The sequence below is a fragment of the Dicentrarchus labrax genome, unplaced genomic scaffold (genome assembly GCF_905237075.1).
Source record: "Dicentrarchus labrax unplaced genomic scaffold, dlabrax2021, whole genome shotgun sequence".
Taxonomy (NCBI): Eukaryota; Metazoa; Chordata; class Actinopteri; family Moronidae; genus Dicentrarchus; species Dicentrarchus labrax.
Genome location: NW_026136723.1, coordinates 19,794,910 through 19,816,038, shown reverse-complemented (window position 1 = coordinate 19,816,038; position 21,129 = coordinate 19,794,910). Strand labels below are relative to the sequence as shown.

Sequence of the window (21,129 nt, the reverse complement as noted above, 5' to 3'; positions counted from 1 at the left end):
CAAACAGCAGTAAGTAATCTTTGTGTTTTAACGGTCAAAGGTCACTGTTAGGGTTAATGGAATAGTCTGACATTTCTGGAAATATGCTTATTTGTTTTATGCATAGAGATAGATGAGACAATTGATACCCCGCTCTCATATCTGTCTGTTTTAGCCCCTAATGCATTACCATTACATTAGAGTGACAGAGCTATTATTGTAATGAAAATACAAAATAACATCTATATAGAAATAATATACAAATATAGCAGATAATATATTTGTTACATTTTGGTCCATGTTGTATTAATTAAGCAAAGAAATATCAGGCTACTGAGACTAAGTCACAACTTGGGAAACAGGTTAATAATCTTTATAATTGTGCAACAAACAGGATTTTCTAATTGAGATGAGAGTATTCTAACTTGATAACAGTGGTACGTTTTGTCTAATTACCTTTCCGGTTTTGAAAAGATTGCATGGTATTTTTAAAAAAAAAAATCAGATGCTGAGCTCTGTCGTTCACATGTAATGATTATACACGAGAGGCACAAACTGGAGCTGTTAAATACAAAGCTACAATTTCTTTTAATGTTTTTTTTTTTGTGCTTTTATTGCCTTTATTTTTTGATAGGACAGCTGAAGACAGACAGGAAATGGGGGCAGAGAGAGAGGGGATGACATGCAGCAAAGGGCTGCAGGTCGGATTTGAACCCTGGGCCGCTGCAGCAAGGACTCAGCCTCGGTACATGGGTTGCCAGCTCTACCCACTGAGCTAACCGGGCGCCCCAAAGCTACAATTTCTGACTTCACACACAGCGAGGTGCAGAGGTAAGCTTTGGTGGAAGTCACTGTGGTTTCTGTGGCTGTTTCCTGTTTCTTACCATACATTGATGTGTCAGTACATTACAGTCATTCTTTTCTTCAAAGATATTATTCATCAGATATCTTTAGAGAATATATCAAAGAGAAAATTGCAAGAAAAATGTCGATATAGAATAAAACATTACACTCACAATATTCTCTTACAAATACATTTGTTGACCTATAAATGGGTAAAATGGTTGAATATCCCTTTCTCACTATACATAAACAAATCCTGTATTCTTTCAACTACATTATTCAGACTCTTTAAAAGCACCTCCATGACCTTTAAGAGTAACTGTTATTGTTATTGTTAGTTATTGTTAGTACTTAATGTTAGTTATTGTTATAACTGTTAAGTCCATCAGCATTTGAACTTATGCATCCATCCAAGAACATTTCCAACAGTTCTCAAAGAAATCCTGTTAATAGAAACTAAATATAATTAAATTTTTAAATGGCTTCAAGTGTAATTCCTCATTTAAAGCTGCAACCAATAAATGGTTAGCTTAGCTTAGCATAAAGACTTGAAACAGGGGGAAACAGCTAGCTGATTAACACAAGAAATAGTCTGACCCATGACCCAGTGTAAAACCACAACTTAGGTATGGATTAAACAAACAATGCATGAGACGTAATGAGCTTTAAAGGTGTTGGTAGGCCAATTGTGTAATCTGAACAAAACCTGAACAAAATCTTTATGCTAAGCTAAGCTAAGTGACTCCTGGCTGCAGCTTCATAGTCAGTGTAGACGAGAGCTAGTGGCTAGTTACATTTACCGCCACTAGCATAACACAACCAAATCTCTGCCCAAGTTAAATTGCATTGTGGGTAAGCGACAAGAGGAATATGTGGAATAAAACAGACAGTATATCTGGTTCTGCCTCACTGTCAACTGTCTGACAATCTTATTTATGTGCTCACGCTAAATCAGTGCAATACTCTTTTAAGATTTCACACCATAAAATTTTATTAGATAACAGTCCAGCTTTTGTCCAGCTTGCTCCAGGGCTTGCTGGGGCAGGATATAATTGTGTGTTAGAAGAGAACTTCATCTACTCGACTCAATTCAAGACAAAAAAAAAAGGCCACTCTGACAAATCAGACGTCACAGGCGAGTGGATGTATGTGCTGGCTTTGTCGATAACACCCTATTAAGTGGAGGGGACGTGTCAGCGTAGGAGAGGGCCTAATCCAATCAGCAGAGTAATTAAAAAAACACAGCACAGCAGCCCTAATGGCTGATGGCTGCATTGTGAGGGGCGGCATTCAGCATTTAGCACAGAGAGGGATGAGCTGTAGTCATGCCAGGTCAGAGCGATGGCCACCACTGCTGCGCAATTACAACCACAATCAGGATCAACAAAATTATTATGCAGAGAGTGATCTGTGGCACCATTAGCACCATGTTATTGTCCACATGATGTTCATAATCCTCTTTCTCTTCCTCCAACTATCCTCATCATTGATATGGCTCTATTCCACACTCTGCTCAGTGTTTTCATTCATCTGCCTGTATTGTTTCCTAATTAGCCTTCTCTTTATAGCATTGGCTCTCATCATCTTCTCGTTTCATTTAGCTCAGTTTCTTCCTCGTTAATTAACACCGTCACCTCACTCAAAAAAAAAGAAGAAACTCCTGCCAGTGTTGCTGAGCTCCAGCCAGCATGCAGTTGGAAAACAAACCACCAGATGTCACCCACGCCTCAGTGCCTCCAATCTGTGTTTTTATGAAGCGTAATGAATTTTTGTTTTTGGCACTGTGTCACACTGGTGCTTGGTGCATAACAGCTAAAGAAGCTTTTTTTTTTTTTTTTTCCTTCCACAAGATGAACTCAAAGTCAATTTCTCACACATTTAAGCAGCAATATTGCAGGGATGCAGCAGCAGCAGCAGCAACAGGACGCTTCTCCTCTGATGATACATTGCTGAGGCACACTGTGTGTCCTCGCTCCATGCCTGGTGCAGTTTTGTCTGGTTTAACCGGTGACTTAGCCATCCTTCTTTTTGCCTCCGAGGGCCACTCTCCATCCTCTGTGTGCAGCCGAGCATGAATCTGTAGCTCTGGTGCGCTCTGGATGTGTGACAGGCTGCCTAGGAGAGGGGTAATTCCGAAGGGCAGTAGAAGTAATAGGGTAATCTATTATACAGTCCAACTCTTTCTTCCTCCTCTCTTGCTTCCCCCCTTCCCCTCCTCCCCTCCTCAATCTCCCTCTCCCTCAGTCTTACGGTTTCTCGCTGCCTCTGCCCTTGCATCAGCATTTCGTGAGGACAAATGAGAAGTAGAGTTTAACTATGCACATTCCCGATGCCCTCCTGCAGAGCCCAGCACTTTCTCAATTAAACTGGAGTCCATCTGCCCCCATGATTCAAAGCTCAACCCCCGTTGAGCAGGGGGGCAGCTCTCTCACACACACACAGTTGCAGTCTAGCAGTTGCCTGAGCGTAACTGCTGTCGTGTGTTATCATACGTGTAACCAGCTGTGCATATATTTTTGACACATGTCGTGCTACACACCAGCCATTACACACACAATGAAGTGTGAAGGCTTTAAATAGTCATTTATCTTTTACAGTTTTCCTTTTCACAAAAGGAAGGGAGACATTAAATGCAGAGTGATTTTTTCCCCCCCACAATATTTTGCTCAATTTGTGCACAAAAACAGACACTAAAAGGCAAAATGAACAATAACAGGATGGGATTTCCAGCTACTTCAGGTTTCTGTGTTCCCTTTGACTCTTAGTGTCTGTTTTCTTCCCCTGCACTGACCTCTTTGGAAGACTTTTCCACTTTTTGACTGTATGGATTTCCTTTCACATTTAACATTTTTTCAATCAGTTCTCCCTCAGATCATTTAAAATCATGTGCATCATCTGTTTCTGTTGTCTTTAATAAGGTCAACTCATGGCGACAGACCAATTACAACCTCTCCTTCCTCCACCTCCTGCTCCATCTTCAGCCCTTTCACCCCCCATCACTGACATTTTTCTCTCTTGTGCTCTCCATTTTAGTCCTACCTCCCAGAGAGAGAGAGAGAGAGAGAGAGAGAGAGAGAGAGGCTCACAGCCACCATCTCCTCCTCCTCCTCTCTCCTTCCTCCTCTTCCTCTCAGCTCCCTTTCTCTCCCAGCACACGCTCACACTCCTTCCCTCTGATGCCGACTGGATGCAGACCAGGCGATTTCCAGCAGCTTCCTGAGTCGGTCTTCCCTCTCCTCCCTACCCTCCTCTTCCTCCTCCTCCTCCTCCTTCAACACCCGGAGCTTCTCCTCTTCTGCCACCTCTTTTCTCCTGCTCCTTACCACCAGGATGTGGCACTCGGTGGCTCTTCTCCTCTCTGGATTCTCTGCTTTGATCCACGGTGAGCCTGCTTGCCTTTCTCTCCCTCTCTCTCCCTCTCTCTGTCTTTAATTCTGTTTTCAGGAATTAGATTGCAGCAGCGGCACTTTAGTCGCAAAGTGTGGGATTTTATAGGAATTCAGAAATTGGAGTCGGTGGTGTTGATGCTTGATCGGTGAAGTGTAGACTGGAATAAGAATTCAAAGTAGAAAAAAAAAGACGAAAAAGTGAGAATCTGTCTCACCTGTTTGCTTGCTTGTTTACATCTTTTCGCAACTGTGTTCTTATTTTACCGGATACACTGCTGAGTTGACCTGAGGGGGGGTTGGATGCCTCTACATGCGATGCTTTAAACAGACAGATTGACATCTAGTCTGTGCAGTGAGTCAGATGACAGAGACAGCGTGTAGATAAATCTGAGCAGTCATAACATCTCATTGCTTTTCTCTCCTCATTCCACAAGCCCCTTTTTATGTCCAAATCTGTCAGGGGATCTTTAACCCCCCCCACACACACACACACACACAGAAAACAGGTCACAGATCAATTGAGCTGCACATATAGATTGGCTCTTCCTTCTTGTCGCCCTGTTGTGGACGTGTTACTGCATCCGAGCTGATGGGGCTCCGAGCAGCAGAAGTCGTAGCTGAATATAAAGGCTTGACAGTGGATGACAGAGCCGAGAGGAGAGTGGGTGAACTTATCCCCACAGGCAGAAGAAGTACCAGCAGTGAAATGTGTTTCTGTTTGTTTGTGTTTTGAAGAAGATGCTTTAGAAGTCCAGGAAAATAAAAGTCAAGAGGACAGATGAGGCAAAAGTTTCAGACTGAATTTTAAAAACACTAGATTTAAGGAAACATCCAGGACTTTTTCATCTCTCTAACACGCCAAAGATAGAACGAGCTTTAAAGTCAGGAGAAAAACAATTTCTCCATACTGTTTCGACTGTGTCTCATATGTTCTGTGTCTGCTTCTCCAGCACTTTACTGAGATTATATAACACCAGACTGAGTGATATTTTCAAATCCAAGACCTCATTTTTTTAATTGCTTCACTATTGCATCTGTGGGAAATACCCTAGACACTAAGACAGAATCTATGAGTTTGAATGAAGCTCGTCTGTGTTCTGATAGAACCACTAAGCCACAGTAACACGACATCCTTTACAATTTAAATTGGTTTTCACTGTTTGTAGGGTAAAGTCACCTTACACTCCCTCTAAGTCCATTCAATTTGCTTCTAAAGTCCGTAAACATCTCGACTCAAAATTACATTTGTATTACTCTGAGCATTTCAAAGTAAACTAATTATACATTCATTAGTGCCAATTATCCCTTAATAGGGTTTTCCTGCTATTTCTAATTAGATTACTATTTGTTTACTGACTATTCTGCACGCTCCCTCTGAATCTTTCTCCTGTTTGGTGATTTCCTGCAGTATTTTTTAACATTAATGTTATATATTTTATTCTGACTGAGGAGCTGGACCTCTTCATATTTCATTTGTAAGGTTTAAACCATAAAAGTCTGTGTAAGTGTGACTAATGGTGATAAAAGATCCGTTTTTATTTCTGCTAGTTTCATCATTAAATCTCATTTTCCTCTATCTCTTTGCTTTTTAGTCTGATTCTCCTGATTGGATCAGCTGATCTTCTGATTTTCTTTTTACTCTTCCCTGCTTGACCGTACTCCCACCACAAAGTCTCATTTGATTCCCTAGTGAGATTTTTATTGGAGGTTTTCCTTGAAGCCTGGTGTTCTTTTTATTCACCTCACAAGAGACACAGACTTATTCTGTCATTAAGGGCTCTCTGGGTGACACAGACTTTAACAAAACAGAGGTTTTTATTATGGAGTGTGGAGCTGGCAGGTGAACATTTTATCAGGTTTATATGATATTTTTCTGCCTCTCCAGTGTCGTTGCAGGGTCCTCACCAGAGGAACCTATTGAAGAACCTCCTGAAAGACTACAACCGGATGGAGCGGCCGGTGGGGAACGACTCCCACCCTCTCACCGTTGTCTTCTCCCTCAGTTTGATCCAGATCATGGACGTGGTAGGTGTCCGCAGGCACAGTTGTTCTCAACCTCATTCACCAGTTGGCTGAATTAAGAGTGTGAGAAAAAATATTTCTAATATTAAAATATTAAATGATGACGTTTATAATGAATCTGTAAAGAAGCTTGTTTTCTCGGAGAGCAAAAAGCATTTGCAGCCTCTAGTTTGTTTTGTTATTTAATTTGGAAACAAAAAAAAGAAAATTAAAATATTCATTTGGGGCCTAGTCAGGCATTCTGTGATATTAATAATGATAATGGTGATAACAGCAGGCTTTTTAAAAATAGTTTTGGCTTTAAAGGTAAAAATTAAGATAATAACCTCTGTAAACTTTAGTAAGGCTGCACAATAATATTCAGCTATTCCCTCATGATTTACACAGCAACTGATTTTTAAGAAAATAGAAGTGCTAAAGATGTTTGAAATGTTTTGCAGGATGAGAAGAACCAGGTGCTCACCACTAACATATGGCTACGGATGGTAAGGACCCCTTGGAGACTCTGAATGCTTGGGGCGATAATAAATGTGCTGCTGTTATGGGTTGAGGTGATTTTTATTCAAACTAGTTTACATGGTCTTTGACATGTAAATTAAGGCGATGACCTACACTCTGTGAATCCCATGATAAGACCTTTAAAATTCAGAAAAAAGTAAAGTTGTTTCTCAGAAATAATTCACCTTTTTTGTCAGTAGCCTAAATAAATACACAAAAGTAAAGTTTTGTTTGAAGTATACTCTGAACAGCAGAGGAGACTGGAGATAAAGCAGCTTGCCTGTTAGTCCACCAGGATAAGGACTGTATCTGTCTGTGTGTTTAAGAGTTGGTTCGACCATTATCTCCAGTGGAACCAGAGCGAACATCCTGGAGTGAAAAACCTACGCTTCACCACAGATCAGGTCTGGACCCCAGACATCCTGCTCTACAACAGGTAAAACACGCATAAACGTCTTAACACACACCTCGTACGCACACATTATATTTCCACAAGTAGTGTCACTTCCCCATCTGTCCTTCCTCAGTGCAGATGACGACTTTGACTCCACCTTTAAGACCAATGTTCTGGTGAACTCCAGTGGCTACGCCGAGTACCTGCCCCCAGGTGAGTCTTTTTTTCCCCCCTTCATGCTCTCATTATTGTTCATCCCTTTCTCATTTTCCTATCACTTCCTCATGTCCCTGCGGTGCAACGGCAGCATCTCATTCTGCAATCTCTGCATGTCTCCCCTGTTTGTACACTTGACATTAATATTTTATTAGTATGAAACAGCATCCCTGGTTACTCACTGGTGAGACGTTCCCAGAGCTATGAGTAACACCTATAAATAGGAGATGTTAGCTTCCTTCGTTTCCTGTCTAAACCCAAACGCAAGACCTGTGCAAGCCTGCGAAAGTAACGGCTCCCCTGGGTTTACACAGGTCTTTACTTTGGCTTTTCTCAGTCGTTTCTTTATACACCAGATTACAGCGGACTAAATCCCTGGTGTTAAAGGAGGCGTTGAGTTGAAATAGCCTTCTGAAGTAAAAGTCAAAGTAAAAGATCAGAAAGCCACCCTATCAATTCTATTCAGTGGCCATGTTTATTAATAGGCTGCTGCTGAATGTAAATAACTCTCCTTAATGCCGCAATTTGGACCTGAGCCAATTAGGGAAAAGAATAAAAAGATAATGCGGAGGAGGAGGAGAGGTTTTTACCACAAAACGTGATCAGAAAGAGATCAGGACAGAGAGTAAATGGAAAAATGAAGCAGTAGAGCAGCAACCCTGCTTTTTTGACTCCCTCACACAAGCCCGGTTGCGATTCTGGAGGTCTTTTTGAGCTGTTATTGTCAGTAAATAAAAGGCAACAGGTCTGTGGGTGGCAGGCATGGAACAGGAGCTTGACGCACAGTAAATAATTCAAAGGCGTAGGATCCCAGGTGTCTGCTGCACACCATAATTTGAAGAATACCTCTTGTAACTGCAGAGGTAAAGGTGTTGTGTTTGGGTTTAATGGTAAACAGCACATAAGGTGTAACAGGTTTTTAGCACATATCTTGATTGGGTGACATTTGCAAGGAGGAAATCTTGTCTCTGGGCCTGGTAATGCCTTTTTGGGAAGGGATTTTCAGAATGATGATGGAGTTTTATTTTGGGATCTGTGCTGCGGGAGGGAGAGAGATTGTTCCAGGCAGCAGAAGAATCCAGGTGTCTTATTTGTGAGTGCTTCAAGGTTACTGGATGTCTGTGAGAAGCAGGTTACAGAAATATACTATGCATGAAGGTGCACAGATCAGTAGCCTGAAAAGGCATCTACTTTTACATAATCAGTGTAATTTAATGGGAGTAATTATATGAAGCAAAGGCAGCCAGTTGCAAGAACTTTAATGTCAGTAACTTGATTTGAGCAGGGAGTTTATAAAGAGAAAAAAAAGGTATGACTACTACTTAATTTTGTGTCATTTCGTGTTCAACCTCTGCTTTGAAACCAGCGTTCAACCTGCTAACCTCTTTACACTTCTCTAAACTCTGCTTTCATTCCTCTCTGAAGGCTGATTTGCATGTCGACATCCTCATAATGAATGTCTTTGAGGGCTGCGAGGCTTCATTGGCATTTTGGTTCTGTGTGCGTATGAACGTCTAAACAGGCTTGATTCGTTTATTTCACTAATCACTTTAAGGCTCTGAGTTTGCCAGCGACCACTGCGACGATCATTGTGATTCTTCGTTTGTGTGGGAGGATACCAAGTGTGTCCTTATGATTTTGTGCCTGGGCGTGCCGATGCATATGCATATGAGTGTGTTTATTTTGCATAATAAAGGTGGTAATCTGATTAGGCCACTGTGCACAATCTCATTTTTCAGTGTCTCTGTTGATGTTTCCCTTCTATTGCCGAGGCCTAGCTAACAGCTGTGTGTGCAGGGAGAGCGCAGAAACAGCATTTGTTTGCTTGAATATCTGAAACCGTGACTGACAATACTGCTGCCAGGCGTTTTTTACAAACATTTCTTTGATGGGAGATTGTTCCTAATCTAGTCTTTGCTTTCACCTCTCCAGCCTCCCAACTCAATTTCATACCAGTAAACTCTCTGTAGACTTGCACAACGTTAATAAAAACCCTATTGCAGTGTGCACTTGGTTGTGGTGCAGCATTTCTCACACCATTTCTGTATAAAAAAGTATATGCAAGGGGGTTGAGTAAAGAGCTCTTTAGAGCTGGCTGGATATGAAATGAATGAAAGAATCTTTCTGACAAGCAACTTGTTATTCAGAACAGGCTTTCTGCACAACACAAGTGGTCCTCTGATACATCTTTCCCTTGTCACTTCTGTACAGAAAACAGCCGAGGTCACTGTTGTCATTTAGTGAATTGATTGAGGAGCTTTAATTCACTGCCTCCTGTTCATTTGTCATCTTTTGTGTCCTTCTCAGGAATCTTTATGAGCACATGCAACGTGGATGTTCGCTGGTTCCCTTTTGACATCCAGAGGTGTGAGCTGAAGTTCGGCTCTTGGACGTATGACGGATGGCTGCTGGACCTCCAAATGAACGATGCTGACATCTCAGGCTACATGCCCAATGGGGAGTGGGACTTAATTGGTGAGTAAGGTGAAACCTTTGCGTTTTATGCTAATTGAAAACGTCCAGTCACAGAGCAGCAGAGCCAATATCTCTCTGTACTTATTCTTCCAGGGGTTCCCGGCAACAGAAACGAGGCCTTCTATGATTGCTGCAAGGAGCCTTATCCGGATGTGACATTTGTGGTGACAATACGTCGACGGACGCTCTACTATGCCCTGAACCTGCTCATCCCCTGTGTGCTGCTGTCTTCGATGACCCTACTCATCTTTGTGCTACCAGCTGACTCTGGGGAGAAGATCTCACTGGGTGAGTGGATCGAAAAGAACAAGGAGGCAGTGGCAGTGGGGCAACAAGACACAGGAAGTGGGAAAAGATGGCTTGTTAGTTTAATGCAAGGGGAACGCACACACAGTAAGGTGCAGGCCAATTGTCTATCTGGTGGTGTCTGACGCTATTTCCAGTTTCCTTATATAAAGTTCATTGGTTGGTTTATTTGACTTGGCTTTAACTACCAGGTATACAAAACAACATTATCCTAATTTTTTAAGTAAAAAACATTCTACAAAATACCATATTCACCCTCAAAGGTACAACACTTAAGTGACTTGATACACAAACTCGAACATACAAACGTATATAAATTAGAATGGTATTCTGTATAAAGTATTTTTAACAAAAGATGAAGAGCTGTATATGCTTAATATATATGGTGATTTACTTCATATAAGTCACATGACTGTCAGAAGGGAAACTGAAAACAACCTCAGAAGTTTGGTGAAGTGAATAAAACATGAGAAGAATAGAAGAGTTGTGCAACGTGCTTCCATTCTGGTGGATTTCCATCACGGACCAGGAATGGAAAATCTGCATTGAAAAGGCAACAACACTCCCTTCGCTCAACATCCAACCTACTGAGCATTCACAACAAGCAAACCTTCCTAGAATAAAGGGGAGAAAAAAGAAGTGTCACTGAGGACTATGGGGTGGGATGAAAGAGGCACAGGGAGAAGGTGTGGAGCTGAGAGAGGAGAGGGATTACAGGATGAAATAGAAAGATGAAAAATGCAAGGAGGAGGATCGGAGATGGATGTGTGTGGGAAGGGTAACGAAAAGGGAACACCGACAGGAGACGGATTCGAAAAGGATGAGAGGGGACAGCACAAAAGAGAGAGGGAGGACAGATGAGGAGGAAAAGTGGGAGACAACCAAATCACACTATAATAGGCTGGAAGGCTGTGCTGCAAATACATTTTAATATCTGTTTAAGTTGAATGCCCTCATCAAATGTATGACTAAAGCTAAAAGGATAAGTCAATTGGTCGAATAGTCGGTCAGCAGAATAAATCATGTTTTGATAATAATTTATCTGTTTTAGACGTTTATGAAGCAAAAAGGCCAAATTTTCTGCTTCAATTTTCTCAAATAAGAGGTTTTTGTGCTCTTTCCTGTTTTATGTAAATAGAAATATCTCTGGGTTTTAGACTGTTGGAAAAAATTTAAAAATTAACTGAATAATCTTCAAATAAATGGAATAAATAAATATTCTTTGCTGCCTTATTCCTGACGTCCCAGCCCGACCACTCACCAAATACACCAAAGCATTTAGATAAATGCTTCTGCCTTTTTGACTCATGTCTGAGTGGGAGGGAACGCAGGAGGAAACCACGACGGCATTGTCAAAGCATATCCTTAACCTCAATACAGGATGCATTACGCAGCATTTCTCCACAGAAAAAAAATGCCAAGCTTTACACACACGGCCAATTAACCTATTGATGTAATTAAGGCTAGTGAATTGATTAGGGGGAGAGAGCTTACACACTGCCTTCCAGGAAAATACTCTGTCACTCCGCTTGATGGAGGAGCCATGGGGACCAAGTGGCTGGGCCTTTAGGGTTAGAGGAGCTTGCTTTTAAAAAGAATAAGTGTCATTCCTGAGAAAAAAAGGCAACATTAAAGTAGCATTTTTAATTTTCTTAATATCCTTAAAGGGCATTCATATTTTATCTCTCTGCCTGGGAGTTTAATTGAATGTTTCTGAATGGGGACAGTTATGCCAGCAAAGCACTCCTTAAATTCTGTCTGCTGGAGAAGTGAGACAGATAGCGTGGAGGTAGATAAATGAAGATGGAGATGAGTTTGCAGTGCAGGAGTGTATGGGGCGTGTGTTCACGTGCACGCTGGCGGAGTTTGGACAACTTTAAAAAATGGCCATTTGCTGTGCGGAATTGCTTTTTTTTTTTTGCTGTAGAAGTACAGAATGTCAAAATGTAATTCACTGGATGAGCATTAGCTGGTCATTTACATAAATCGAAACCTGGTCTCATCCCGAGTGTGACCATTTATCAAAATACCAAACACACTGATGCAATTTGTCAAAAGAGAGCACTACTCAGGAGACAAAATCTTTATCTATCTATCTATCTATCTATCTATCTATCTATCTATCTATCTATCTATCTATCTATCTATCTATCTATCTATCTATCTATCTATCTATCTATCTATCTATCTACAGGTATCACTGTCTTGCTGTCTCTGACTGTTTTCATGTTGCTGGTCGCAGAGATCATGCCAGCCACGTCTGACTCCGTCCCTCTGATAGGTATGTGAGAGACAGTGTTAGTGTGTGTATGTTTTTCACGAGTTGTTGTTTCACGTGGTCTTTATTGAGCAAGTTGTTTAACTTGACAACCAATTAAATCCCATTTCTATAACAACATTTAATGATTGTCAATATGAAGTCAAGATGTACTCGTTAGAGATGCTGCAACAAGTTTTCCATCTGACAGTGATAATCAATGTTTGACCTCTTTCTCTGCAGTAATTCCTAGTGGTGTACAGTAGGAAGTAGCTGGTTGAGCTCTGGGGGTTAACAGTCAAGTCAGGTTTATTTATATATCACCAAGACTCTGTGAGGCTGACAAAATGGGGCTTTGAGCGAATGTCTGCAAGCTAATGTGGTCACAGTAACATTGCTGAGAAGCTGATGTTTAGCAGGTATACCATGTTTATCATCCTAGGTCAGTGTGTTAGCATGCTAATGTGCTAATCAGCACTAAACTCAAAGTACAACTGAGGCTGATGGGACTGACATTAGTTTTGCAGGTATTTGGTCATAAACCAAAGCGTTGGATTATCAGATTATTTGACCTGATGATGGTTCTAGATGAAAAGGCTCAAAATGATCATAATTCATCCTGAATATTTGTACCACATTTCATGGCAATGCTTGTTGAGACTCAAAACCACAAATGTCAACCTCATGGTGGAACTATGGAAAATGTCACTAGAGTAATTAGGATTCATCTCCTGGGCACCAAAGATATGGCAATCCATTAAATACTTTTTGAGATATTTTAGTCTGAACCAAAGGGGTAGAACAAAAAACCAACATTGACATTCATATAGCCTCTAGCACGGCTAAAAGTCACAGAGGTCTTTACAGTTTGTCCCAGATATCACACCTCTCTCCCAAGTAAGAAAGAAAGAAAAACAACTACACTATTAGAACATATTACTAGGCAGTCGTAGAGCTACTAAGTGACAAAGTATAAAACCCAGAACAACAGAATTTATTTTAGCCATCTGTTTGCCTTAAAATTTAATTGGCTAAATTGATTGCGGGCACACTGCCGGAAATTATGTTTAGTGAGGTGAGATTGCAGCCAGAGACAGATGCATGGACATCTTTGCCTAAAGACACAAATCCTGGTCATTAAAAACTTCATAATCACCAGAGCGCTGCCTTCAGCAGGATTCTTTTTAGTAAAAATAACTACCCTGGTGGAGTCTTGATATGTTCATTGATTTTACAAACACACTCTTCAGTTGGTGGTGTCTGTATTCTGGTTGGCATAAAGATTTTAACAAAGGATGTGTTCATTTTGAATAAAGCAGGAGAGAAACAGAGAAAAGAATACTTACAAATCTGTTATTCTTCAGTATTTTTTGGTCACATTTCTGTGAAATAACCACTGAAATAAAATGTTTTCCTCCATGTTGTGAGGGTATTGGTGAATAACATGAAAGTGTGTTTTATGATTGCATTGTAGGAAATGGTAATAGTAAATTACAGTGTGTGAAAAATGAAATATAACACTGCTGGACACTCTACTCTCAGGTCAGTACTTTGCCAGTATAATGATCATCGTTGGGATGTCAGTCATCGCCACAGTGGTCGTTCTGCAGTATCATCACCACGATCCAAATGGAGGAAACATGCCCAAATGGGTGAGGCTGAGCTCAGACTGTTCATCATAACCTCAAGTGTATCATCAGTCACATACTGCTTTCCAGATTGTTAAATCCTGTAAAGGGTTGGTCTCCTCTATTTCAGTTACAGTATGCTATTGCTTTTATTAATCTCTATTACAGCATTAATATCACTTCTGCTCTCCCATTTTCAGTAACATTTCATCTATCTGTTAGCACTACCTGTGCTTCTCTGCCAGTTTCTTTTCTCTTTTCATTCTCCGACTTCCTCTGCTGTGACTCATCCGGCAGTGTCAGTCTGCCTGAGCGTGTTCATCAAATGCCTCGCCACAGACTTCCACAGGAGTGCTTTTCAAAGTGCTCTGGATATGTGGGTGGATTTGATTTGACTCATTCCCTCTTCTTATTCCCTCTTCTTATTTTTCTTTCCTTCTGTTTAATGCTAAAAAATGCATCAAGGCTTTTTACAAAAGTTTTGTTTTAATATCAAAAATATGGTGGTAAAGAAAATGAGTCTTTCTAAATGGGAACATTTTCTAATTATTTCTGTGATATTACTCAACATGTTACATATGTTTGGCATTTTAAGATATATTTTTTCCGGGATTTACGTTTTGACTGCAGAGAAAAATTGACAAACTACATTTATCAATATATGTAAAAATAGCTCGGTTGAATGAGAGTGCAGATGCTGTATATATTGATGCATTGCAAGGACGTTCTGTTGATGAATGGCCTGTTCAGACAGTCCAATGGCCAATTAAGGAGTTAATTGATGTGGTTCAGATGAGTGCATCGAACCAGCACAGTTCATGATTGCAGCCCCGGACAAAAACAACATCAACAGCAGCAGCAACAGGGACTGTTACCTGGCCAGTAAACACACTCGGTGGAGACTAATTGAGCAGTCATCTGGACATTAGCTTCTCATTAGATGCCAGACACCCATCTGGATGCTGTTGGGCCAATATGCCCTTTCAGGGGACATGTAGTCTTTTTCCGAGGGAGTTTTGTTTTAATGTTGCGGTAGCGGAGAACAGAGGAAACAAGGAGCGGGGACTAGAGGAGAGCAGAGGGGAGTCAAAAAAACAAGTTTTAAATTTGTACCAACTTGCAAGCAGCTCATTTTCTCTTTATTTTAATGCGGCAGCTTACTGAAACATTATTGCAAGCTCATTATAGTCATGAAACAGTAATCTGATAGTCGATCTCAATGATTCCACAGTTTAAATTTAATGCAGTCTTTTTAAGTATCCTCTCTGCTGGAATCACAATCCAAGCTAAAAAATCTTCTTCGCCTCAGGCTCTTTAACTGGGCGTCCCTGGTGACAACCTCCTACTTCTACTTACAAGTGCAGCTGCATTTGAAACAAGACGCAAGGTTGGAAACAGCAACAATCCAATGCACGACAAATGAAGCTATTCACTCGACTTTTAACTTATGTTATGTCAAGGTCTAGATGTGTGGGTTGTTCTCAATGCCTTACAGCTTTCTTGTTATACTTTTTCTTTCTTCATATCCTTTCACTCTGTTCTTCACTCCCGTTTCATCAGATTTCCCCTGTTTCTCTCCACAGGTGCAGCTCGTCTTACTGCAGTGGGTAGCTTGGTTCTTGAGAATGAAGCGTCCAGGAGAGAACGACGACCCAGAGCGGCCCCCGTGTGCCCCCCACTTGCGCCGCTGCTCCTCGGGCTCCCAGAGCGGGAGCATCCCAAACCCTCCGGACCCCACCCTTCATCCGCTGCACCCACAGAACTTGGCTCCTCTCCAAACAGGGCCCCTCCACGCAGGGCACCCTCACCTCCACGTCCAGTCAAGTGCTAACAACAATGGGAACCTTCTTTACATGGGCTTCCAGAGCATGGACGACCCTTCAATGCTCTCTGAGTCTGTCCAGAGGAATAACATCTCCACAGGGCCTCCGAGAGTAGCAGGAAGCCCGCCTCCGCACCTGCCATCTCAGTTCTGCAGCTCCCCCCCACCTCCTACCCCTAATATGGATACAGGCTGCCCTAGCACTGTCTCCAGTGGTGGGGGCTTTGGAGTTGGACCCGGAGGGCTTGGAGGGTTCTCTGGTTCAGGAATAGGAGACCCCCAGCTCCAGGCTATCCTGGAGGAAGTGCGTTACATGGCAGACCGTTTCCGGGAGCAGGACGAGGCCGAGAGCGTGGCCGACCAGTGGAAATTTGCAGGCGCTGTAATCGACCGCCTGTGTCTGGTGGCGTTCAGCGTTTTCAACATCATATGCACCATCTCCATCCTCATGTCTGCTCCCAACTTTGTGGAGGCTATTTCAAAGGACTTCGTTTGAAAGCAAAGGAAAAAAAGAGGAGGAGAAGCGTGAAGGAAAGGATGAGGGGAATTAAATATAAGATGAAGGATGGAGTGGGCCCGGATCCAAGGAAACAATTTCCAGCGGACTGTAGGCTTTGTGATTTGTGATTGCGAGGAACTGGGAAATAGAAAAAAAACCCAAATGGTTTTCTTTGCAATACATTCTGTTTTGTAACTGAAATATAAGAAGAAAACAGATGAGGAAGGGGATACAGAGTGAACTTAAAAGGAGATTAGACTGAGCAGGGTGCTTTATCAGATTCTTGACAAGGTGGAATGGATTCTTGTGGTTAATTCAAAGACTCCCCCCACAAAAAAAATTAGAAGAAAGATGAGTCAGAAAGAGAAGATTATCATCCCAAAGCAACCTCAAGTAAGATAGCTCTTAAAGCAAAGAGGGAGATTGAGAGAATAAAAGGGGAAAAGCGACAGGCGTTGGATAGGGACAGATAAATAAGAGAGACATTTGGCCGTTTTATTTTCTCGAGGAGGGAAGACAGTCCTTCACTCCCACATGTTGAGAAAAGACTGCATCATTTAAAGTGATGTGAGGAGGAGAGGGCGGGGAGAAGAGAAAGAGACTTTTACAAGGACAGACAACAAAGAGCGGTGGTGAAGGAACGAGACTTCATCCCTCCTGACTTTGGCAGAGTTCGGCGGAGTAAGCAGCCTGATGCTTGGATATACAAAACTGGACCAAAGATCAGGAACGCTGCAGCAGAGAAGATCAGACGAGGATCTCATCTATTATTCAATCACATCCATCTAATGACCGTCAAATTGAAAGACCTTGGATAATCTTTAAGACTAATAAGCTTTTAAAATATGAAGCCCCCTCTCCACTCGCAAACCACTTTAAATTGCCAAGGCCTTATCTCTTTGAGACGATTTCCAATCTGCAACAATCAGCAGAGATCAAAAGCCCCTCAGCAGCCGGCACAGTGTGCAGTGCTTATCACAACCGGGAAACTGAATTAACCGGTCATCAATATCGCAGTGGCCAGTAGCTGCACCACAGTGGAGGCTTGAGCCAGTAATAACTCATGAAGCAGTTACCTAATGGTATCTGGCAGTTCCTATTAGGCCAGCGGATCTCATTGGATTTCATATTAAAGGTTTAAAAACTGAAATGGGAGGTCAGGTCTTTAAAAAAAAAAAAAAAGTAAAAAAGATCATTCAGAATCTTAAAATGTATATGGAGAAGCAACGCCCTATCAAATTTCTGTCAGATCCCTTCAGGGGTTTACAGCTTCATGAGTGGTTTCACATCTATCTAAAATGAGCAATGGGATTTTAATAGAGATGAAATTGACTCCAGTTGCTAAAGTGGTGCTTTAAAAGGTTTAAATTTAAGGCACGACCTTCAGCCAGAGAGCTTGTGTAGAAAACGTTAGCCAATAAACAGAATACGTCTTAAATTAGTTTGGGTTTGAGGGAACTGAACTTTTTCCACTACTTTCTCAAGAGTCAGACAACCATAAATGACTTTTTTGTGTCTCTGTTAGCAGTTTGAATGTATGCTGAATGCAAGGTAAGCCTAGCTCAGTTCATGGATGTCTATGGGTTCAGGATGGCTGTCTGATCTGACCCAATTGCAAGTTGTATTACGCATTAGAAGTTTTAGAACAATTAGATTATATCAATGCTCCAATGCTCTAGGGCTGCGTCCAAAACCCTTCCTGTTTTACTATATAGAGCATATACTGTATAGTACTCTATAGTGTACTAGATAATGTGACATTTATGCAGTAATAGTGCCCTCAAAAATGACCACAGCTGAATGTCACATATTACACATGCAAAAATGTCCTTTTTATGACACTATATCTGTCAGTGATGATGATTCATAAGTGTCTGAAATCTCAATTTACTGCTTACTATAGAGCAAACTATTGAGTGTCTATAATAAAGGGAATAGTGAAAGAGTTAATGAGGGAGGGATTTTGGACACGGCCCAAGATTATAAGCAAAAGATGAGTCAAAATAGCTTGAAGCATCAGAGCAGCAACAAGCAGCAAGTGCACCTTTAACAACTCCGTTCAGTGAGTCTCCCGATGATTCACTGATTCCAAGATAGTGTTACAAAGCTATGGTTCACAGCCACTGACAATAAATATAGAAATGTCAAGAATATGTTTATGTTTTTGTGAAAACGTAGTAGTAGTATAAATATTGTTTATTCTGTCACACCTACATAGCCCACATAGTGAAAACAATTGTTTTTGTATTAAACCCTGGATAAAGTGTGTTCCCCTGAATTTGAGTGGCTAATAACCATGAATGGAGCAAAGTAAACTAAGCTTAATATTCAACCATACATTCAAACTGTAAGAAAGTAAGACATAAAGAAGTTATCCCTCGGTTTGCCTGACTACAGTAGGAGAGATTCCTCAAAAACCAAACAACACTTTAAAGGATAAAGCTGGAGTTACTCTATATTTTTTTATATTGTCAGCAACTTCAATGAGAAAACCTAAAGCTATAACATGTTATGTCTCTCAGTACTTTCCTACAGTATCTGTGGCACACAGCCACATGCCCGTTTGTTCCCAATGAAGACATAATCCTTAAAAACAGGTCAGCTGGGCACTAGTTTTTTAGCAAACATTAAGGGACTATTTTCAGCTGTGGATTAATACACATTTTGTGCTGTAGCGAGTTTATACATTGATGTGTTTAAATAGATTTTGAAAAACAATGGTGGGATAAGGAATACGCTACATCAGGCTTTGGCTATACAGGAAATACTTAGGCTAGTTGGATACATGTGTTGTTGGTTTTTGATAATTTCATGGCATTTGATGACAGTAAGAAAAATATAGAACATTGGCTGCTTTATCCAAAACACAAAGATCCAATAGGACAAATATGTTTACTACATTCCTGACCTACACTGTTTCTAATGGCTGTACCCATGCATTCTCCCACTGTGACCTGCTACACAGAGTGTAGACAAAGTTGTACAAACACTTTATCTCTATACCTCTCTTCATCTTCTGACTCCTCTCTCTTCCTCTCTAAAGTCAAGTCTCCTAGTAGGCGGAAAGTAAACTTCCTGCCTGGGGGTTTGCAAAAGGATGTCCTCCTTCCAGCACATACTGACAACTAAACACTCACATCTGTACAGCGCATTTCTCATCCTGAAAATAAAGGGTTCTCTTTTTTTTTCTACCACCTTTGGTCTGCTCCCTATCTCTCCGTGTTGACAGTGGCTGGCCCGACACCCAAAAAGAGGAGAAAAATGACAGAGCGAGGGGATGAGAGGAGGAGAGAAAGTGCTGACGTGCAGTGAGAGCTGGACAGGGCCTTAATTGATCACTCGTTCAGGAAGGAGAGAAGGGGGGAGGGAGGGGGGAGGGTTGGGATGGGTGGAGGAGGAGGGGAGGGTTAATGGAGGAAAGAGGGGGGTATATGGGGTAATTCATCGGATTTATGAGGGACAGAGGCAGGGGAGATGGGTGCTCAGACAAGCATAACTCAGTCACAGACATCAAATGAAAGGCCACTGCTGTATATCACACCACAAGGGAAAATATACACCACAGAAATAAACAGAAATTAGAAACATATTTTCATGCAAGTATATGTCCATCAAGTGTGGGGAATGTGTGTGGTTTGTGCGTAGCCTTGACTGTGTCACTCAGTCAGTGTGTCAGACTGAGTAAAGAGTCAGGGGTGTATTTATAGTAGTGTACTGGTCCTTATTCAGCCCAAGCAAGGCTCCCTGTTAGACGGGCTACCTCTCTTTCTCTCCGAGGGTGAAAAATGTGCAGCGCTAGCAATCTAGCAGCACTTAGATTTACTGTGTTCACTCAGATGGAATAAAAGAAGAGAGAGAATGTGTGTGTGTGTGAAGACTGTGTGTGTGTGTGTGTGTGTGTCCATGGGGGAAGATGAGCCTCAGGGTTTGTGTATGCATAGATCAATCAGTTGTTGTTTTTTTTCTTCTCCCCCAATTCTCATTTAATAAGAGTGTGCCGACCTAAAGCTTTTTTTCTCAGGCCTCAGATATTTTACCAGGTGGGTAACTCAACTGAAGCTCACTGGAAGCACATTAGGCCTTGCACAGCTCTATGACTGTGTAAATGGGGTGGCGATATGTAAGCTAAAAAGATGCAATCACTGCAAAGCATACAAATGAAGCAGCAAGCCTACGAGTTAACCTCGAAAAAAGACTAACAGTCAGAGATATTGCACAAAGCATTCCCATATCACATTAACATTTCCTCAACACACTAATTAAATACATGTTGAAACACACACCCAGATGCACCAGCCCATGTGCATGCACACCTGTTCTCTCTCAGGGTCCCAGTATGCTGTGCTGCATGATCGCATCCCAACATCTTGCGGCTGAAGCCGATCAATGCCTTTTAATTACCAAGGGCCCAAAGCGCTGGTCGATACAGCTGACGAGAAGTAGAGAGAGAGAGAGAGAGAGAGAGAGAGAGAGAGAGAGAGAGAGAGAGGGGCAGAGAGATGCTCCAGACGGTGATTGATGCTCACTCCTCCCAGCGAGCCTACCTACAGATGTGTCGTTAGGCTTGATTAATCCTGCCAAGCCACATTCATTCACTTTACAGACCGCTGTTTAACCAGCCTGGGCCGCCACGGTCACAAGGTTAAGTGGACACGAGGTGTCCGCCCTGAGGAACAAAGGCCTCTTTACCAATAAGTCAAGGGTGGCTGGTTGCTCTCTAAAGTACTGGCTGTGTGACTATTATACTCTGATTCTACATTGACTGAGTTTTGATTTCTTACTTGACTGGTGGAAGATATTA

At 41.7% G+C, this 21,129-nt stretch overlaps 1 protein-coding gene across 2 annotated transcripts; it reads left to right on the top strand.

Moving 5' to 3' along the window:
* The first annotated feature begins 747 nt into the window (after positions 1 to 747).
* On the top strand, positions 748 to 19,519 carry chrna11 (cholinergic receptor, nicotinic, alpha 11). Of its 2 annotated transcripts, XM_051391202.1 has the most exons (11): positions 748 to 810; positions 3,974 to 4,204; positions 6,097 to 6,236; positions 6,674 to 6,718; positions 7,058 to 7,167; positions 7,259 to 7,338; positions 9,649 to 9,816; positions 9,910 to 10,104; positions 12,317 to 12,403; positions 13,922 to 14,031; positions 15,591 to 19,519. In XM_051391202.1, exons 2-11 carry the CDS (start codon positions 4,153 to 4,155, stop codon positions 16,323 to 16,325), a joined length of 1,722 nt encoding a protein of 573 aa, XP_051247162.1. In that variant the 5' UTR covers positions 748 to 810; positions 3,974 to 4,152; the 3' UTR covers positions 16,326 to 19,519. The 2 variants fall into 2 exon arrangements, with proteins under 2 accessions (XP_051247162.1, XP_051247161.1); XM_051391201.1 differs by lacking the exon at positions 748 to 810 and having other exon boundaries at positions 3,949 to 4,204.
* Positions 19,520 to 21,129: the final 1,610 nt, after the last annotated feature.

Coding starts and splice junctions, on each gene's coding strand:
- chrna11 (XM_051391202.1), top strand. CDS start 4,153: ATGTGGCACTCGGTGGCTCTTCTCCTCTCTGGATTCTCTGCTTTGATC. Junction 4,205..6,096: donor ATTCTCTGCTTTGATCCACG/GTGAGCCTGCTT, acceptor CTGCCTCTCCAG/TGTCGTTGCAGGGTCCTCAC. Junction 6,719..7,057: donor CTAACATATGGCTACGGATG/GTAAGGACCCCT, acceptor TGTGTGTTTAAG/AGTTGGTTCGACCATTATCT.